This window comes from Clytia hemisphaerica, unplaced genomic scaffold, assembly GCF_902728285.1.
Source record: "Clytia hemisphaerica strain Z4C2 unplaced genomic scaffold, Clytia hemisphaerica genome assembly, whole genome shotgun sequence".
Taxonomy (NCBI): Eukaryota; Metazoa; Cnidaria; class Hydrozoa; order Leptothecata; family Clytiidae; genus Clytia; species Clytia hemisphaerica.
In genome coordinates, this window is record NW_027103851.1 from 1,126,033 (window position 1) to 1,147,860 (window position 21,828).

A 21,828-nucleotide genomic window follows, 5' to 3' on the forward strand; every position below is an offset into this window, starting at 1 on the left:
CATAACCATTTAAAAGGGATAATCAGATGGTGTGAGGTTAAATTATTTTTGCTTAACTATTTTTTCAAAGTCGAGAATTTTCTAAAAATGAGTTGGAATTCTATTGTTTTCTTACTAAAAGTTAAAAACTTGTAACTTGAATATCACAACTTTGGAGAACGGCTTGGCAAGAAAATTTTGAGGCTCTGTTCAGGAAAATAGTAGAAATCAGCTTGTCAAATATCTCAAGCCATCTTAATCCTTTTAAACTTTTTTTAGTCTGCAACCGCAGTCGGAGGCGACCCGAAGTATCCTCTTTCGATAGCTATCTACCCGAAGGTAGAAGAGGGCACCTCTGTTAGGCGATACTTCTCATAATTGCTGAGCATCAAGCAGAGAGGCATCAAGTACCATTTTGAGAATCTTTGGTATGCCCCGGCTGGGGGTTGAACCCACAACCTTGCAAACTGTAGCCGGATGCTCTACCACTGCACTACGGTCGCTATTTTGTTAACAACTTACATGTATGCCGTATAAAGTATATTTATTGATGCCTGGTTCCCAGCCTTTTTCAGTTGCAACCTCTGTTGACGGGATGGATATCATTTGGATTGGGTACAGCCATGCGGCTGGTAGTTTACTTGGGTGTGGCATAATAACCTTAAATGAAAAAAAACAAACGATACTTTTATGGACCTACCTGGTTATGCATTTAACAAATATAATTGATATCTACGTGAGCATGACCGTTAAACAATCGTTCAGAACACAAATAGTGACGATCTATCAAAATTAGTTGTTTGTTTCTTATAAAAAAACTTTTAGAAACCAAAATTTCATGCTCTTGAAGTAATCTTTCATATTCAAGACTTCGTGAGCAAAAAAAAAACCTCTATCTCATTAAAAAATTGAGTAATTTGGCTAATAACATTGATGTATGCTTATTAATAGTGATTCTTATAAATAAAGATGCGTTTTTTGAGCTGAAAAATTCTTTTTTCACAAAAATCTGCTTGAGCCATCTTTTACCTACTTTCATGTGAAATATTGGATCATTGTTTTTTTTTCTGATTTTTCACATACTCTCTAAAAGTAAGCCCTCGTGAGCAAAAAAAACATCTATCTCATAGAAAAATTGAGTAATTTGACTAAGAACATTGATGTATGCTTATTAATAGTGATTCTTATAGATAAACATGCATTTTTTTGCAAAAATCTGCTTGAGCCATCTTTTACCTATGATGGTACCCTACTTTCGTACAAAAAAATCAGAAAAAATTAATGATCCAATTTTTCACAAAGTCTAAAAAACCCGTTTTTAGCCGTTTTTTAACCCAAATTGGCCCAAAAATTTTTTTTTTCGAAAATCGGGCTCCGTCACATTTTGGCCACCACCATTTTGCACCTTTGTACCAAAAATCAAAAGATTCCTATGATTCAATCCTGAGAAAAAGTTGAACGTAACGAACGAAACGAACGAACGAACGAACGAACGAACGAACGAACGAACGAACGAACGAACGAACGAACGAACGAACGAACGAACGAACGAACGAACGAACGAACGAACGAACGAACGAACGAACGAACGAACGAACGAACGAACGAACGAACGAACGAACGAACGAACGAACGAACGAACGAACGAACGAACGAACGAACGAACGAACGAACGAACGAACGAACGAACGAACGAACGAACGAACGAACGAACGAACGAACGAACGAAACGAACGAACGAACGAACGAACGAACGAACGAACGAACGAACGAACGAACGAACGAACGAACGAACGAACGAACGAACGAACGAACGAACGAACGAACGAACGAACGAACGAACGAACGAACGAACGAACGAACGAACGAACGAACGAACGAACGAACGAACGAACGAACGAACGAACGAACGAACGAACGAACGAACGAATGAACGAACGAATGAACGAACGGACGGACGGACAAACACAGGTTCATTTATAAGATCTCCACCAGGGTAGGTCCAAAAACACGTGTAAATAAATTTGCAGAATTGAGCTCTTAGAGAGAGGGTAGAATTATGTGGCAGGTAGTTTTTTTTGGTGTGACCATATACTAGAAAGAAAAGCACGTGGGAAGAAACGTCGAGGGAGGGTGAAACTATGTGGTAAGTAGTTTGCTTGGGTGTGGCATGATATATAAGAACAAAAAAAATCTCAAAAACAGAACACAGCAATTACAAAAGATTACATATTATTTGGACCAATTTTGAAATTTTTATCGAGTGTATGTATAATTAATTGTTAGGATTATTATGTTAAAGGTTTTGTTTTTAAATAAGAGTGATATCGTTTGCTTAGACATCAATTTTAATTTACAAGCTTTTTCACATTGTATTGACACGGATATGGAGCAAGATGATCAGAAAGAGAGAAAGGAGAGAAAGAAAAGCATTTTTTTTTATATATCAGCATAATATAACAATAGGCAGACACTTTCCTGATATGAAATATGTGTCTGATATGAAACGGGAACACTTATGTTAAGATAAAGCCTTTTAATCCAATAAGAAAACTAGTAAAGTTGAAAATAGATAACAATTAAAAACATACCTCTCCTTCGAATATAGGTATATAATAACTCGGGTCCTGAGCACCATTCGCCCCACTGACAGCCACAGCGGTTGTTGGGTCAACCATCCCAGCAAACATTGCATTTTCTTTGGAACCTTGTGAAAAATCGACAGGTAATTTTACTGCAAAGGATTTCAACAATTTCGAAAAAATAAAGGATTTTTAAAATGGAAAAAGTTTCTGAGAGTTTGTCGTTTTTTGAATCGATTCTATATTTCAGAAAAGTAAGAAGTAAGAAGTAAAAGTAAGAAGTTTATGACCACAGTAGAGGGCGACCCGAAGACTTATTTTCTTCAGCTATCTACTCAAAGATGTGAGAGGGTGCAATTTCCTGGATTGCTCCACTCCTTGATTCTTCTCTTAAAAAGTTGTTGAGTATCAAGGAGAAAGTAACATTGTTGGAGTCTTTTTCAGGGAAAAATGCTCGACGATAAATTACCAACTTATACAGAAATATAGAAAACGAATACCTTTCGATTCAACAGACTTGACAGACTTGGAGTCAATAGGAAGGTCTTTGTCAGTTACGGCAATCTCTTTGGAGAGGGGATCAACAACCATGGATGGATCGATGTTGGATTGGAAAACCTCCTCTTCTTCTTCAACCTTGATAATATCAAAATGGCAGTTCAGCAATCATTAATTGAAATATAAAACTAAACTTCCGTTGTTTTTACAAAACATTTAACATTTTTTATTTTACTTTAATCTTCTTCTGTCTAAGGAGCATGAGTTGTCAACACGCGTATATGCTCACAATGACCACAGTTTTGATGCGAATTAGTCAACTGAGGGCTTGAGTGAGATTCGAATTATTTAAGGAACATAATAAAGGTCAAGAAATACAAAATTGCGTATAACAGCTGGAAACAGAACTTGATAGTTATCAGCTTTTTAAGTCCAGAATTGTACCAAAAGCTGTAAAACCCAATATCAAAATATACGCTTTTATAGTAGAGCAATTTTACAAGAACACAGCTATAAAATTTGGATAAAGCCTTATACTAAATCAATAGCAATTTAACAATCATAGTTCAAAGATGAAGCCCTTTTCAAGTAAAGAGCTGAAAGTGTTGGTAAAATGAAGGGCAGCAGAGGCTTCATTGGTTGAAAAATGGTAAACAAAATAAGAATTAGTGCAAACTTAAAGGGATGATCAGATGGTTTGAGATATTTAGATTACAGAAATCTTCTGTGGTCTTTAGTAAAACCTCCAAGTATTTTTGTGTTACAACTTTCCAAAATCGAGATGTCAAAATTTGAAATTTCTGAAAATGGGTTCTTACACGGTTTTTACACGGTTCTTACGTTGAGATTCTATTGTTTTCATCCTAAAAGCCAAAAACTTGTAACTTAAATATCTCGACTTGGGAAAATAGTTAGGCAAAAATATTTTGAGATTTTGCTCAGGACAATAGAAAGGATCCCACATGCCAAATATCCCAAACCACCTGATTATCCCTTTAAATTTTTTTTTCTGTTAATAAAAGTTAAACATTAGACTAACCTCTAGGCCTTCTTCCTCAACTAGATCCTTAGGATCTCTCCAATGGGTATGGATAGATGATGGATATTCGGGAAGACTGTTGAATTTTGTCGGTGACGTAGAAATAGACGATGATTCAATCTTCAGTTCGTCATCCTCCACTCTTGTTAATTTCCCTTTCTTGGTCAATAATTTTCCTCGGATTTTCTTACGAATATTTTGTATTTTTTCATTCCGCTGTGATGTCGTTTGCTTTGACTTTCTCTTCTTGGATGGGAATTTTTGAATACCTTAATAAAGCGTAAAGATTTAAAAGAAAACAATTGCATGTTTGATCTAAAAGCATTAGCAGCAGAGTATGCAGGCTACAACCAAAAGATACGTACTAAGCATTGAGTTTCAAGCCCGAAGGGCTAGAGGTGGGATGGGAAATGAAACCATTTATTTCCTATTCAGAACGCCCGCCAGTAGTTTTTACACAAACACCGGATTGAAACTAAAATCTATAGCTAGATTTCAAAAAATGTAGTCCTCCTAAACAAAGGAACCGCTAGATACAATCCGTCGTTATGATTATGGCGCGTTCTATGTGCTTTTTGGATGGGAAGAAAGTAGCTTCAATTTCTCTTGCCTGAGAAGGGTTAAAATTTCGCCTCTAGCCATTCGGGCTTGAAACTCAATGGTAATAAGTAAAAGAAATCGAGTATTATAATGCAGGTCAGAAGTCACGATGACGATCTTTTGAATCTTTAAAAAATAAGGGAGATCCTGGACTCGCAAACGTTATTTCGATGCTAATTTAAAGTTATATCGACGATACATTATGGACATTAGATCGATCTTAAAAACAACGTTATATTCCAACAAAGAAGAACATACCTTTCTTGAAGAATTGAAGAAACTGTTTGTCAATGGTCGATTTACGTTGCGCTAAATCCAAACTGTTTGAACTGGAACTCCTCAATCTCGTGTGTTCGTCAAGGACGCTCCCTTCCAAAGCCGTTTTGAAGGTCTGTACTGAAGCTGCGTGACTCAATTTACGAACCCTGTTTTTCGAGACACGGCTAGTAGGAACTATCTCGTAGTCAAGACTCGTATCGAGAGATAAATCAGAGCGGCTTGCGAATGAGACATCAGAGATATTATCGAACGACGAGGACTCTCCTTCTTCCGTAGGAACTTTCTCACTTTCTTCAAACGTTTCACCTGACGCTAAAAGTGTCCCTGAACTGACACTATGATCTGAGATATCGATCGGTTCTGAGCAAGGTGCTAACGAGTTATCAAGAGCTAGTGGATCAACAGTATAGCTCTCAGTGTCAGCTTCAGCGTTACAGAAATGTTCAGAATAAAGACCACATTCGTGTTCGTAAAATTTTGGCGTACCAATATTGATTCGGACTGTTTTACGACGTTCGTTTTCACGTTTTTCACGCTCCTTGAGTTCTTTCTCAGTGAAAACAACCTGTGCTCTTTCGTTCTGGAATGGACTTGCAAGATACGTCATTTCAATACAAGTTGGACACGAAGGCGCTATTTCATAAAAGGCACCTTCCTCGCCACTCTTATGCACTCTGACTATTTCATCTTCCTCTTTTTTATTTTCAATACTTTTAGGTGTGACCGCGGTTGTTGTGGACGGGTTTACTGAAGGTGGTACTTGTGATTTACGTCCAAAATTCATGGTCACACTCCCGTCAATAGATTGTGTAAAATTTCGAGCTTTCATTCCTTCAATGTGCATATCCATGGACGAGCAACTTATAGTTCGATCTCCTCTAAGACAAGGATCGATACAGTTTATAGTGGACATTTGTCGAAGCATGGCAGCTGAAAATTCAGGTACAGAGCTAACACGTGCTTTCAATTGCTCTGCTAACTCGTCCTGCTTCAAAGGCATACCGTAAAAACTTGGATGTCTGAAAATCTGATCTCTCGAAGGCGGACATACAGCCCAGCCCCCTTTTTCCTTGACTGGAGAATCAGTGACGTCATGATCATGCTCACTGTGAGCTAGAGAGGGAGCCCGGCCACTATCTATCGGCTCTATTTCCTCAATTCCTTGACTCAGCTTCAAGTCTAGCTTCCCTTTTTTAGTTCTCTCATGATCTCTAGCGCTAGTTGAACCATAAACGGGGTAAGAGGTTTTCATATCCAGCTTATCGAATCGAAACATATTCTTCGTTTGGTCGATATCAGAATCGTCCCCTGACGAATCGTTCATATTGAAAATCTTTTTTGATTGTTTCTTTGCTTTAGGTCGTGTGTGTGATTTCCGATTTCGCACTTTACCAGACGTTTTCTTGGGAGGTGTTTTAGCTTTGATTAAATGTTCATGAGTACTCTCATAATTCGTTTCAGGGCTACTAATATCGACATTTTCCATTGTTCTTGACTGGTCATTCTCAAGCTCTTCACTCTCAATTTCCTTATAAGCATCTTCCCATTGTTTCAAAATAACCGGTAACGGTAGAGAAGGCTCCAACACATCAATAATAACCTCATTTACAAAATGTGGGTCTGTAAAAATCTGTACCAACGGTTCTAAGCATTGTATGGCTAGAATTTCACGTAATAGAAACCGTCCGCTTAGACAGGAGAACGTCTCAGCAGGGACATACTTTTGTAACAACATATCAATCAATGTTTTTAAATAATCTAATTCAGATCCTTTGGACTGTGTCGCAACGTGAGGTACAACAGCCTCTTCGTAAAGTTCAGATATCAGCGGCGCAAAATCTTCTTCTCGTAAATTCGGATATTTCTTATGTACAATAGCTTGGCATTCGTCAAATGTTTTGATATGTTTTTGAAAGACGTTTATAAGGTTGACAGTCACATTCGGAAGACTCAGATCCTTTAAGCTCTGGTGTAATTCAACCGTTATATGTTCAATTACTATTCGTGTTTCTTCTAAAAAATCTTTCTCATCAGGTCCGAGATATAGATACCATGATTCAACAAAGTCACGTAATATTGATGTGATGTATCGGTCGAGTATTTTCGCAATGGGTTTTGGGAACGATCGTAACCCATCATGTTTTCTGTTTGCAGATGTTGGCTGTTGTTGATGGGTGTGGTCATTGGTTTTACCTGAAAACAAATATATAAAAAATTGAAATTTTAACAAGATAAAAATAAAGCACTGATCGCTTTTCATGAGGATGTCAAAATCGTTTTAAAATCCTTTGTGTGTTCTTACAACGTTGTTTCGACGTCAATCTAATGTTCACAACGTCCATATAACGTTAGATGAACGTTGAAACAACGTTGTGTGCCAGCTGGGTAGGGGCAGAAATCTTTCAATATCCTGTTGAAAACAATGATGCTTATTCAAACTAAAGTCATCATTCTTTTGAGAAAAGTTTGCAGATACAGAAGGCAAAGAAGAACAACTTTTCGTTAGGCTATTATGAAGCCTTCCAAAAAATCAATAGGTTTAATACTGCTATTCTGCAGTCTTGATAAATGAAAGAGAAAGTCTCCAGAAAAAACATTGGTATTGATAGGGAGGGGACTTAAAAAAAGAAAATTAGAAAGAATTTAGTGGCATATGTACAAAAGCTGCCAAATTATATAAAAAGAAGGAAAAAATCAAAAATTTTGACCGGGGACCCTTTTCAGGGTCCCCCCGGGCCCCATTTCTGCGGGGTACTCAGCGCGACCCCGGACCAAAAATAGCCTAACACCAACTTTCTTAAAACATAGTCATGTGGCATATCAAATTATCAGAAATTCTATGCTGATTCCAAAAAACATTAGTAGTAGGGGTCAGAAATAAAGCTAAAAAAAGTTATGACCATATCTTGGACCAGATTTTGAGTAAATTGCATAATTCGCAAGAAATTCGAATAGAATCTTGATTATGACTAACATTTTATGTTGTTAGTAGTTAAACTTTGACAAAATTCTGGTTTATTGATGTAACTGTTTTCATGATATGAAGACATTTTCAGGTTTATTTAAGTTTTCTTTAGAGAGAAGGATTATGGATGTGTGAAGCTGAGGTACCTTGAACAAGAGCAAGATATATTTTATCAAGCCAGAAATTGCAAAAAAATCAAGGAATAAAAAGTTTTTCAATTGTAAAGAGCATAACGAACTGCCACATGAGTGGGCAGAATGAATGTAAAGATAACCTTTGGATGTTCTTTACCAAATGCCAAGAAAGCGTTGGAATATCTATTCACCACTAAGATGGTCAATACAGGAAAGAATAAGAATTTTGAAAAAGCTGTTGAAAAGGGTGTTGTTGTAAAGGGTGTTGTATTTCAATGGATTTTTTGCAATGTTTATCCAAAGAACTATCGAACATCGGAGCACGATATTAAAACATTATTAAATAATTATGAATTATTGAAAAAAAGAAGCACTTCAAAAAAACAGATGATTTTAAGCAAATAGGTTAAAGAATTGTTTGACATTATTGGAAAGATTTCTCTTTGATTATTGAATAGTCCATTGCTAGGGCAAAATCTCTCCTAGGACTGACAGTGATATCCAATTCAATTCTTTGTAATTTTCGTTTAGGTATACAAGTTGAGTTCAATCCATAGACCATGATGGCACCTTTAAAGTTTACATTTCATTTGAAAAGGCATTGTAGGGTACAGTCATTGATTGGTGCTAAATTTAATTTAAAAGTTCAAAAGAAAGAGTAAGGCTACAAGAAACAACCTGGGTGTAAAAATAAGGCAAAATGACTGGACATTTTACAATAACCAAAAACAAATCCCACTAGAAGGGTTTTGTACCAGTTTCACTGATAGACTCTTTTTTAAACTTTCCAACTCACCGAGGATGCTCTTAAGATCTGCCATTGAGATACTGGTAGCTGATCTGGCGCCTTCAAATATATTTTTAACCCATTTTGATAACCCCCCCTTGAACTCAACCTCTTGCCATTCTGCCTCCTCATTCTGCATCCTGCAAATGTAAACTTTAAAGGTGCCATAATCATGGTCTCTGGATTAAACTCAACTTGTATACCTAAACAAATATTGCAAAGAATTGAATTGGATATCACTGTCAGTCCTAGGAGAGAATTTGCCCTAGCAATGGACTATTCAATAATCAAAGAGAAATCTTACCAATGTTAAACAATTATTTAACCTATCTGTATTTCTCAAACTTAGGCCAGTACTCTCGGGTACCTAATAGCCGGGGGTTTGGAATAAGAGGGGGGCATAGTGCGGAAAGGGTCTGATCCCCTTCTTGGCAACCCCCCCAACCTTTAAAAATATCTATCCCCCAAGGGTTTTGGGCTAAATTTTCGAAAATATATAGTGTATAGTGTGATCCGATAATCCCCTCAGACTACTCAAACAGAAAAACTTCCTTTCATGCAGACCAAATTCATAACAACGCTGGAAAGAATATCTACAATATACGTAAGCCCCCCCTTCTCAACCGATCCCCCCTCCTTGCTATCCCCCCTTTTTAATGAAAATTTCTTATCCCCCCTTCTTCACTTTTTTGGAAGGTATCATCCCCCCTTAAGCCCCTGGCTATTAGGTACCCTAGAGTAATCATCTGGTTTCTTTGAAGTGCTTCTTTTTTTTAATGATTCATAATTATTTATGTATTAATTTTAATTATTTATAAAATTGTAATAATAATCTTTTAAAATCATGCTCCACTGTTCAATAGTTCTTTGGATAAACATTGCAAAAAATCCATTGCAATACAACTCTTTGCAACAGTTTTTCAAAATTCTTATTCTTTCCTGTATTGACCATCTCAGTGGTGAATAGATATTCCAACGCTTTCTTGGCATTTGGTAGAACATCCAAAAGTTATTTTTCCAACATCTCAAACTTAACACAGGTATTACAATCTTTACATTCATCTGTCCACTCATGTTGCAGTTGGAAATGCTCTTTGCAATTGAAAAACTTTTTATTTCTGTGTTTGTTTTGATTTTTTGTCTTCATATCATGAAAACAGTTACATTCAATTAACCAGAATTATGCCAAAGTTGAACTACTAACTACATGAAATATTAGTCATAATCAAGATTCTATTCAAACTTCTTGCGAATTATGCAATTTACTCAAAATCTGGTCCAATATATGGCTATAACTTTTTTTAGCTTTATTTCTGACCCCTACTACTAATGTTGTTTGGAATCAGCATAAAATTTCTGATAATTTGATATGCCACATGACTATGTTTTAAGAAAGTTGGTGTTAGGCTATTTTTGGTCCGGGGTCGCGCTGAGTACCCCGCAGAAATGGGGCCCGGGGGGACCCTGAAAAGGGTCCCCGGTCAAAATTTTTGATTTTTTTCTTCTTTTTATATAATTTGGCAGCTTTTGTACATATGCCACTAATTGTTTTTTTCTAAGTCCCCTCCCTAGATTGAACGTTAATTTTTAACATTTTCTACCTTTACAAGTTGTTGTAAAAATTTTATTAAAAGAACTTACTTGCCCCACCAATGAAATTTGGTATTTTCAAATACTTCAAATAATTCTCCAGTCTCAGTCTTGTGTTTAGCGTGTAGCAAATGTAAGTGGTCACCAAGGTGATTCCAAAAATACAAACAGATGTGTAGACGTATAAGAAACTGTATGATAAACATAGTAAAAGAACGGTGACAAAAATCAGTTTGTGTGAGACCATGGCTGCCTTGCTGTTGTTTGTGATCGTGTAAATTGTTGTTTTTTATGAAAGTATTTCACATTTTCTGAAAAAAAAAAAAGAATTCAAAGCTGTACTGGTGACAGGAGATTTATTGAACAAGCTGTAAAAAGAGGAGGATGTCTCTAGCATGGAGTTTTGGTGGGAAAGAAATGCAGTGCATCAAGAACAAGTCTTTCTTGTACAGTAAATTTATTACCAGTCCCCTAAAAAACTGACTGTGCCAACAAGGGATAGATGTATTAGACAACGACATCTTTTAATTAGAGCGAATCGCAATTCAAAGAAAAGAGATGATCTAGAAAAAAGATGGAAACCCCTGAGGAGGGTGATATTCGGCAAAAGAAAAAAAAATCAAGAAAAGATGACAGAATCAGCTCATCATAAACTTGCACCTTACAATGGCATAAGGAAGCTAAAGAAAAACGATCATGTAGGATAATAAAAACGGCACAAGAGGTTAAAGGGTCTTGTTTTACTTAACTGAAGTGGTTAGAAGGGGAATTATAAAAATTAGTGTTTTGAAAACTTTCCGTGAAATTAATTGAATTTTTTTTTTCATTTTTGAAACCCTTTGTGGGTATGAGCTACCTTCTACTGTAAAAAAATCCAAAATTCATGAATCGATAATTGACAAAATCGTTGAATGTGTTTAAGAAATCAAATTGTTGAAAGATTCTTGAAGACAATGTGGAAATACTTATGCTCAATGCGTGAAAGCGTTGGCACGTGTAACTGTTGTTTTTTACAGTCGTCACACGTGCAAACTTCAACCTCCCTAATTTAGTCAAGCCATAGTCCGTATAAAACGCTGGTATGGAAGCTCAACTTTTTGTTAGCTTTTTCCTTTGTTAATATCAAAATATGAAAATCGATTTGCTCAGTTTTTGATCACGTTACCAAGTATTCCTCTTGGGATTGGTTTATATTTTAATCACATGATCAAAAAGTTAGCAAAATAAACTAATTTCTCAACACAAGTTCAATTAGGAAACAGAAGATTTCCAGACAGGGGTTTTTTTATACAGACTATGGTTTAACTTGAAGCTTATCTTCTTCAAAATTCATGCCAGATATTGAGGATGATCCCTTTATTTTGTCCCTTTCAATACACGTGTATAAATTGTTAAAACTAAAAATTTTTCTACCTGCAGGACTGCTCAACAATATTTCCGCCCAAAATTTCTGAATTTAATCTTTCCACTCACCAAGGCGTTGCTAAATAAGCTTTTCTTTCCCTTCTGTTAAAAATGTGTCCCTTCATTTATTTTGCTTTATTGCAAACCTGAGTTTTTCTAGTCAATAGAAATGGAAACATACCTAATTTTATATCAGAAGTTTTTTTGGTGAAAATTGTTGTTTTAATACAACTTAAACAGGAGTTTTAACAGGAAAGCAATATGTGTTCAAAGGCCTGCTATTAATAAAAATGTAACAATTGAAGCTATTTAACGTTTTTTTTATAAAACAATCCACTATCAGAAAAAAAACATATAGCTTATTATTAATAAGTGTTTCTATCTAGAAAACTTAAACCATCGTGCTCCACCGTGACAATATCATCCTTTAAAAAAAAACAAGAATCGCAAAATTGCGACTAAATATTTCCTTAAAAATGAAGGTCATTATTGACATATATAAAAAGGGATAATTAGCCTTAGTAAAAGAAAGGTGAGAGTTACAAGTTACGTGGTTCTAAAGGTTCCTCCAAGTTCTTGTTTACGACTATGAGAATCAAACAAATACAATTTTGAAATCGAGATGTAATTGCCTTCAATAACAAGGAAGTTTTTATCAATAATGTCATCTTTGTCAGAAAGTATTTCAGCAGAAAAATCAACTTGTCCAATGACAGTGATATCAAAGTAATTATTTTCAAAAATAATCCGAGGAAGCTCATCCATTTAACAAAAATCTTTTAATTCCAGTACACGTTTTTTTTTTTATATAAGGAACCTTAACTTTGCTCTGAGCCTGGAGTTCCTTATTTTTACAGAAAATTTCAGCCTCAAAGTTCCTTTTGAGTTCCTTATTTACATAGCTAGTTCAAGTGAAAACTCTTACTTTTACTGTTCCTTAGAACTTGTTTTCTTATTCTTAGCCTGAGCAGTTCCTTAACAATTCCTTATTTTATGGACTACTTTCAGCCTCGAGTTCCTTATAAACGTGTTCCTTGTAAAAAAAAAACGTGTATTTTTATAAAACTGGGTATAATCTTTCCAAATATTAACACAACGAACTTTTGTCCAACATATTGAAAAAAATGTGTTAGTAGCACACTGCTTACCCGCAGTCTCTCCAAACATTTTGTGTGCCTGATTAAAGTTACCTTGGATTGTTTTTTCAAAAGTCATTTTCAAAAATCTTAGCGTTTTATTAGCAAGAGCTTTTATCGTGAGAAAATAATATTTTAATCCACGAAAGTGGTAAAAAATACTTAGAGAAAATGGTACTATGAAAGCCCATTCTATACTCCTAAATGATAGTTGAAAGGTCAGCAGTTGAGAGGGTTGATTAAAATAGAAATCAAAGCACACATAATGAAGTATACATTTATATTTGTCCAGAAAGAATTGGCATGTTGTTTGATTTGTTTTGGTGTTTAAAAATATGTACTTATCAGTCCTAAAAAAAATACAAACTTGAATACAATGAGGGCAATAAGTCTGGTTAAATGTTACTTTATTCACAGGATTTAAGGATTACTGATAAAATACTACTGCAGATGAACTAAACTCAAAAACTAAAACAATAAATTTACATTACGACAAAGTAAAAATTTATCTTTAATAGCAACAAAAAAAATGTGCCTCAAAGTTTTAAAGCATTTAAATAGCTTTAAACAGAGCTAGTCAGAGCTTCAATTCAGTTCAGTAGGTATAGAGAATTCAAGATTTGAAAACAGACACTGCATTTGTTTACAAGACTAGAGAAAGATGTCAACCATCCACACGGTTCATGAAAAAAATAAAGTTTATCTTTTTTTTGGTAATCAATTCCAACAAACAACAATCAAGATACTGTACCCTAACAGGATCCCACGGTGTAATCTTTATCAACCAACAAAACCCACACCACCAAAATTGTAAAAATAAGTCAATATAATTTCTACGACAATTTCTCGTAAAATGTTTTTTTTCCAACATTCTGATACCAATCTGCAATCATGACTGGAGTCATCGTGTGTAGAGTGACTGTGTATAAAAACAAATTTTATTGAAAATCATCCCACGGTCATGGTAAAGCTAAAGATTTATCAACCAAACAAAACTGACGCCAAGTCAAATCTGTCGATTAAATCGGCAAGTACAAAACGCCTACTACCTACTACTTAATACTTACTACCTACTACTTACTACTTACTACCTACTCCGTTTGTATACTTTACAGACCAGAACTCTCCTTCGCCTTTTCGAAATCTCTACTACATATTTTAAAATATTGGTTTTGTAATATCTGAATGCTAACACACAAGTCTTTGCTTTATATTTACTTGAAAAAAGTGTTATCTAAAAGAATATTTAGCATATTTACGTAGTGAGTAAATATTCTCTTCGCCTCATATAAGTATAATGAAGTATAAAACAAAAGGCCATTATCTTGATTTTTTCTTTTTCCTAAACCTACTCTCTCTTTCTTATGATTCTCTTATTATAAGAACTTTCCTTTTTCCTAAACCTACTCCCTCTTATGACTCTTATTATAAGACGAGAGCAGCCACCGAGGGGTCTCTTCAAAATATCTGTTCTAAAGGCATGTTGTTCCAGCTGAAAATAGCGATCTGTTCTAAGAAAAACGGGAAAGTTGTCTACCTGGAAATTATTGATCTGTTCTTACATGAAAATCTGCCACCTGGAAATTTTCGACCAGTTCTAAGCAAAAATTATGGCCGATCTTTTCCCTTAAATATACGCTTCCCAATTTTGGTCCAGCTGGGAAAATTCTACCTGTTCTAAAACCTTGTCCCCACTGCCCGCTTTGGTCATCGATTTAATCTGTTCTATAAGTTTTCCAGCTTATCTGGTACCAAATGTGGAAATATGCTACGACACGCTTTGTTCTGAAGGTCGGGCATATCGGTCCGCTCCTTTAGAGCTTTAGCGTGGGCGGCCGCCAATACGCCATCGTAAACACTCGCTCTTTTCTGATCTGTTCAAAAGGTTTCCAGCTGGAAATTAGGGATCTGTTCTAAGGCAACTACTTTTTTATTTTCTGGTTTACGGGCTTTTTGAGGTAAAATTTTGGAGAGGAGGATGGAAAAAAAATAAAAATAAAATTGACCTTTTTATTTTTTTTTATTTTCTTTTTTAGAATCTAAAATCGGAGGAAATAAAAAAATAAAATATACAAGTTTCTCTGCAACAACTCTCACACGTGCAGAAAAAAATTTCACTTGAAAAAAAAAATCTGATCTGTTCAAAACAGTACAAAGAACAATCGTTATAATAGCAATTTTATAGGAAAAAGAAAGAGACTTTTAAAAAAGAATACACGTTTTTTTTTTTATAAGAACGTCAAAATTTTTTGAAGCCTTCGGATGTTCTTAGTTTTTTGGATTTGAAGCCTAAAAATGTTCTTAAAATGTTCTTATTTTCAGCATTTTTTGAGCATTTTGATGTAATTTCTTAAGAAATTGCATGTTTTAAAGTCTCCAAAGCCTTAGTATGTTCTTAGAATGTTCTTAAATTTTTGGGCCTCGAAGCCTTATGTTCTTATATAGTTTGTTCTTATAAAAAAAAAAACGTGTAGCAGAAATGGTTTATTATTTGTTCTCTACTTTCATTTTAACAATGGTTTTCAGTTAAACAATTTAATTAGCCTTTCATCTTTCATCTTTCATCTTTTTATACCTACTCTCAAATTTCAACAGTAAAATCAGAGAAAGGATTTTAAATAAAAGAGATTATAAAAAAAGAAAGAAATTAAAATAAAAGGAAATGGGAAGAAAATCCATTTGGGAAATTCCATTAAAATAATGGGGAAGTTCCCTGGCATTGGGGGAAGGATCAAAAGTATCTTCACAGCTGTGTTATATCATTACGATATCTAAACCCTCTCTCTCATTCTCTTCTTTTCTGTTTAAAGAAAAGTCTTCTTTTCTGTTTAAAGTAAAGTTTTTTTATTTCTTTCCTCTTTTTTGCATGTCGGAGGAGAAAAAATAAATAAAGGTTTTTGAAATCTCTATTTTATTTTTATTTTATTTAAGCAAAAATAACATCGGCGGGCCCGTAAACCAATAAATAAAAAAGTTTTTGCCTAACATATTAAAAATATTTCCAGCTGGCAAGTAAGAACACATATTTTCAAGAAAACTAATTTCTATTATCTGTTCTAGGATTGAAATATTTCCATCTGGCAAATAAGAACAGATATTTTACAGGAAATCCGATTTTATGATCTGTTCTATTTTTTTCTCAGAAAATAGTATCAGTTCTATTGGCTTTAGCTTTGTTTGGCTGGATAAACAAGATCTTTTCTAGTAACGAATAATAATAGTTTGATCTGTTCTGAGTAGAAAATTGGTACCCTGGAAATTGGGGTATCAGTTCTAAAAATCGAAAATCCTTCCAGCTGGCAAATAAGAACAGGTATTTACAAATTTTTCGTCGGTGGCTATGCTTGTGATAGGAATACACGTAAATATTTAAAAGAGGCTCTATAATATAAATAGGGGGTCAATCTCTATCCTATTGTATGATCTGCATGATATCAAATGGTGCCAAAATATTTCTTGGAATTGGTTTGTTAAGCTTTATATTCAATAACTGTGTCAATATTTCTATCAAAAATTTCATTTAGTCAAATTGACACCTCTAAAACATCTCTTTGTCTGTAGTATTTTCCTACTTAAAATTTCGACCTTGCGATACTGAAAGCATCTTATTGAGCACAATAAGAATTTTTGCTACATAAAATGAAGTCTACAAAGGTCATATTTAACGACCCTGTCAATAGTTTGGTTCAAAAGGGTTATTTTGTCAATAAATGTCCAAGACATGTCAAAGGATTTTCAGCAAGTACCCAGTGAAACATAGGGCTCTACTTACTTAAAGTATTTCAACTTTTTAGATTGATTGATTCTTATAAAAAAAAACAGACATGAATAAATAAGTTATTGTGCGAAGGAAATATTTTTCTCACGAAGAAGTGCGTCTGTAAACTTTATAGAAAAAGCGCGGGAAAAAGTCATCAACAAAATAAAAGAGAGAAAATATTTTGAAGTCTCCAAAGTACGATAAAAGAAGAAGTTTTAGCTTTTTTACCACCAAAGTTTCAGATTTTGGTAATTTTAACATGCTGGATATTTTAAAGGTAATTTCGAGCCGTTTTGACCTATTTTACAGTAGGTAGTAAGTAGTAGGTAGTAAGTAATAAGTAGTAGGTAGTAGGCGTTTTGTACTTGCCGTCGATTAAATATTTCCATAAAAATTGGAATCGAAACTTATCTCATAAAATGCTTTTTTCAACATTCTGGAGGTGCTTGGTGCTCAAAGTTAGAGGTATCATATGTAGAGCCAAGCAATACATGAAAAGTCATTTGCTATCCCATTTGCCATGAGATATATGAGTCAAGAAATCAAACAAAAACCAACAAATCAAACAACCAACAAGTCTCTTCACATTTCATGTCACATCGAATCGTGTTTATATGCTGATATGGGGTAACCAGAAAGTCAATCCACAAGAACAGCCATCTTCCTTTATTATGGAGTGTTCCAAAACTATTGGTAGGTTGTTTAGAAGTAAAGAAACCCACACAGTTTGATTTATTTTAAAGATTTAACTTGAAAACGGGAAATATTTAATAATAATGAAAACAATAATTACTGATCTATGCTTGTAAATAGTGATTCTTATAGATAAAAAATTTTATTTTTTCAACCAAAACATTTTTTTTATGAAGATCTGGTTTTACCTTGCGATTTACCTTATGATAGTACCCTTCTTTCATGCAAAAAAAGAGAAAAATATAATGATCCAAAAAAAAAACCAAAAAAACCCTATTTCTTGCCATTTTTTGGCTGAAATTTATTCAAAAAATGTTTGTTTTTTTTTCAAAATTCGGGCTCCTTTACATTTTGGTCACCACCATTTTCCACCTTTGTACCAAAAATCAAAAGATTCCTATGATCCCAGGCCATTTTTCATGCCCTTTAAGCGTCCGGTTATCGAACGCTGCCTCTCCTGAAATTAATCAAAACATTGGTAGAAACAGCCTTTTCAGTGGAAAAAGATTAGAAAAAATGCCCTTTTAGGCTACCAACGGACGCTGCCCTGCCTTTCTAAAGTATACCCTGGATCCTGAGAAAAGTTGGTAACAAACGAACAGACGAACACAGGTTAATTTATAGGACCTCCAGGTTACAAGTAGGTCCAAAAATCTTTGTTGATAGTCATAGTCATAGTGTAACAGGGTTTACAGCTCAGAAAAAGATGAAATATTAACAGTTTCAGAAAACAGAAATAGTACTTAAGAGTCAGATGGTGTAAATCTCAGCAAATAAGACCCTACTTTATGGCTTATCACCTTTTTAAAAATATTTCTTTAAAATTCCAAAAAGGATGCATATCATAAAAAACATAAGATCAAACTTGTATACTACCGGACAAGGTGTATAATATACAAACCATTAAAGAAATCTAAATGATGGCAAGAAAGCTATTTCTTTTATCTAAATCAACCCTAACAATAATATCATTTCCTTGTTTTTGCATGTTTTAAAATGGTAAATTCGTAGGAAACTGGGAAAAATTGTGATTTTGTTACTTTATTACCAATAAATGACAATACTGTTTAAGCTATTCCCATGAAATGCTTTAGTATGATGGTGCAGCTAATTCAAGAGAAGACGCAATGGACTAGCCCCGGCTTGAACCATCAAAGTAAGCTTAGCAGCGATTTGAAACTCAGCACGCTAACCACTAGGCTACCGAGCTGCTGAAAATTTCCGTAATTTGAGCAAATTTGACATGTATAGTATATAATGGGTAACCAGACTTCACGAGCTAGGCTAACTGTTATGACCCTAAATCCTCCAAATGAGCACCACCCATGCATACATCCTTCAGGGTTCCAGCTAAAGCTCCCGAGCAGTACAAATTGGAGAGGAAGAGACTTGAGAAAAAATTAATATTCTCATTTTGTAACCCAGATAACATTTTTTTGGCATTCATTTGTTATATTTTTCTCTCTAGATGTGCAACAAAGATCGAAAAAGATTTAAATACAGAAAACTTGACAACCCACACCTGAAAAATGTCACCCCCACCTACATAGGGTTACCCCCACCTACATAGGGTTACCCCCATCTGAAATTTCTCATCAACCCAACCCCCACCTATTTTTAAAAATATGAAAATCCTCAATCCCCCCTGAATCCTGGGGGATGCCCACTATGGCAATACTTGCGTCTTCTTGGGACTTAGTTGCTTCTATACTTTCCTTCTGATGCAACCAAATTCAGAAGTTTGATCTTTTATTGTTTTAATGATGTCTCTTCTTAAGATACTTTGTTGGCTAGTAACATGAAAACCAGAATATGATTTTTCAATGAGAATCAAAACTATAAAGTGCACTTACAAACATCAATATGTCAGATCTAACAAAATTAATAATGGCACTGTCATCATTGACAATAAAACAAAGGATTTTCTGTCAAGAGCCTTGTAAACATTCCAACAACTTCCATTGAAATTATCTGTCACAGCTAAGTCTACCATTTTAGCGCAGCTCGAAGCAAGATTGAGCTGAGAACGCACACGCAGAACACCTGTGAGCTCCCGCACGGGTGAAAACTGTCAATCTGTCAATCATATTCTCAAGCGAAGAGTATGCGAAGCAATTCTAACTTTACGATAGTGTCGCGGACCATCAGTGGATAGTATTCAATTATCTTTATCCCTTTATTTTCATTCCTAGAAATTCAAAAAATAAAAAAGTTGTATTTTTTACTGCTCTATTCACATACTGAATTTGAAAGATCTTCTAGGTGGCGTTTTTTTGCAAACTTCAAAAAACTGATTTTTGTCCTGCTTTTGAAGGACTTTTTAGCTTAAGTGCTTGCGTGCAGCATAGGGTACCGTCAACTGCTCTAACTTGGCATGGGACTATCTGACAAAACATGGGACTACAATTCGTCCACCATTTCACCGAACCTCCAAAGTCATTTGATTTGAGTCAATGAACGGCATATTAAAAAATACACAATTTCCCTTTCGCACCAAGTAGGCTTTTAAAATCGAAATATGGAAAAAATCCGTAGTGGAACACAATGGAGCATTTGAAATCACTCGTGCTGCAAGTTATAGAAAGGTTGTAAACTGTTTTTCTTTGCTTAATGGTCAGAGAGGAATTATTCTTTTTCAATCAGTGATTCAAGCTTTCATATTATTCCTGTCTCTAAAAAAGGGTGTCGGAATTAGACGAGGGATGTCGATATTAGACCAAGTTAGGATACACACTCTACTATTGTACTATGTACTGTACTATTTTTGAACTTTTTTAAACTTTTATGAATTTTAATCTAATGAATCTAATTTAAAATTGTATAAATTACCTACCTACCTATCTATTCTAATTTTTTATATCTTTATCTTAGCTATTAAACTTTTTCATTTTTGTATTTTTATGTTACAGTAGTAGAATTTGCGAGATTAGGCATTTTATGTCTTATGCAAATATAAAACTAGAACTAGAACACTCGTTATTTGTTAATCCCATCGAGCGATAGGCGATAAGGTGGCGGGCGTTCTCTAATTCTCCAATCGGTGTCTGGTCATTTTGAATAAAAACAAAAAAGTTAAAAAGGGCGGTGCACTATCAGTGAAAGTTAGGCCTGGGTCACCAATAAGTTGTGTTCACGTCCTCCGACCGACTCACTTTTCATCTTAAAAATCTGACTCTTTTCTAGTCGGAAAGTCGGAAAATTTGTCGGATTTTTTAGCAATATTATTCAAAGTATTTCGTAGATTCAGCGTAGTCAGCGTTTTGATCATTGCGTGATTTTAGGATTTTTTCCGCAATAGTTCAAAGTGTGTTAAAAGCGCTACGCAACTACTTTTTGCGAGGTTGCGATATGCAAAATAATCAAATTTCGGCTTGCACGCTTGATGATTCTTGTCGCCTGAATAAACATATGCTCAGATTGCATCGCATCCCATGTTTGGACCAATCGTCCCAAGTTAGAGCAGTTGATAGGTACAAAGTCCAAATATATGTGTTTCCCGTAAAACTTTTATTTGCATGAAGAACCATGGTCTATACTGCCAAGATAGAGATGGAAAAGCGGAAACGTCTATTATGTCTCTTCTTGTTGATACAAAGTTAGGAAACTTCTTTAATGCAAGCTTACTACAAATCCTCGTTATAAAGTCAATCATTCCACAATTTTCTTATCATGTTCCAAAAGAACTACCGTGAGATTGGGTAACTTGCATCAGTGGAGAGGCTAACATGCATAGCCCTCAAATGATGAATGACCTGTCTTGGTCATTAAAATACAACTACGCAGCTCCGCTCGCAGCTCTACTCTACCATTTTTGTTTTGATTTAATAACTTTGTATTTTAATGACCAGCCAGGTCTTTCATTTGAGGGCTATGCATGTTTTAGAGCCTCCACTCCAGACGTAATTAATCGAACAGTTCGATTACCGAACTAATCGAACTTTGTCGAACTTAATCGAACGACAAAAGTTCGATTAAATTCTTTAATCAAACTTTTTAAAAGTCGCTAAAATTGTGAGTATTCGATTAAGTTCGACAAAACATATTAAGTTCGACAAAGTTCGACAACGAGAAATGTTCGACAAATTCGACAAAAAACTCAGTTCAAAAAAGTTCGACAACAAAAAATGACCTCCTTTGGGTGCTACCGTGGACGGCCCCTGGGGGTCCGATTGGTGCCCACTGGTCAGGGAAATGTGAGGGTACACGTCTGCACCGTTGGGGGTCCTTCAAAGTTCCTCAAAGTGTTGTAAAAAGCCGGCAAAAATTGCGGAAAATGATCTCTTTTGGGTACCAGCCCCGGTGGGACCAATCGAGGCCTCTACAGGCCCCCACAGCCTACCACAGCCCTTCGGACCGCTTCGGATACCATCTGCCTTGCTTTC

At 35.1% G+C, this 21,828-nt stretch overlaps 1 protein-coding gene across 1 annotated transcript in view; it reads right to left on the minus strand.

Moving 5' to 3' along the window:
* Window positions 1–21,828, minus strand: part of LOC136807702 (uncharacterized) — a 48,203-nt gene that overhangs the window by 23,776 nt on the left and 2,599 nt on the right. The window contains exons 2-7 of the mRNA XM_067064302.1: window positions 10,505–10,764; window positions 4,957–7,170; window positions 4,099–4,367; window positions 3,062–3,197; window positions 2,571–2,686; window positions 502–639 (exon numbers count right to left, since the gene is read on the minus strand). Coding sequence (XP_066920403.1) covers window positions 502–639; window positions 2,571–2,686; window positions 3,062–3,197; window positions 4,099–4,367; window positions 4,957–7,170; window positions 10,505–10,700 — 3,069 coding nt within the window. The 5' untranslated portion in view covers window positions 10,701–10,764. The remainder of the gene's footprint in view (window positions 1–501; window positions 640–2,570; window positions 2,687–3,061; window positions 3,198–4,098; window positions 4,368–4,956; window positions 7,171–10,504; window positions 10,765–21,828) is intronic.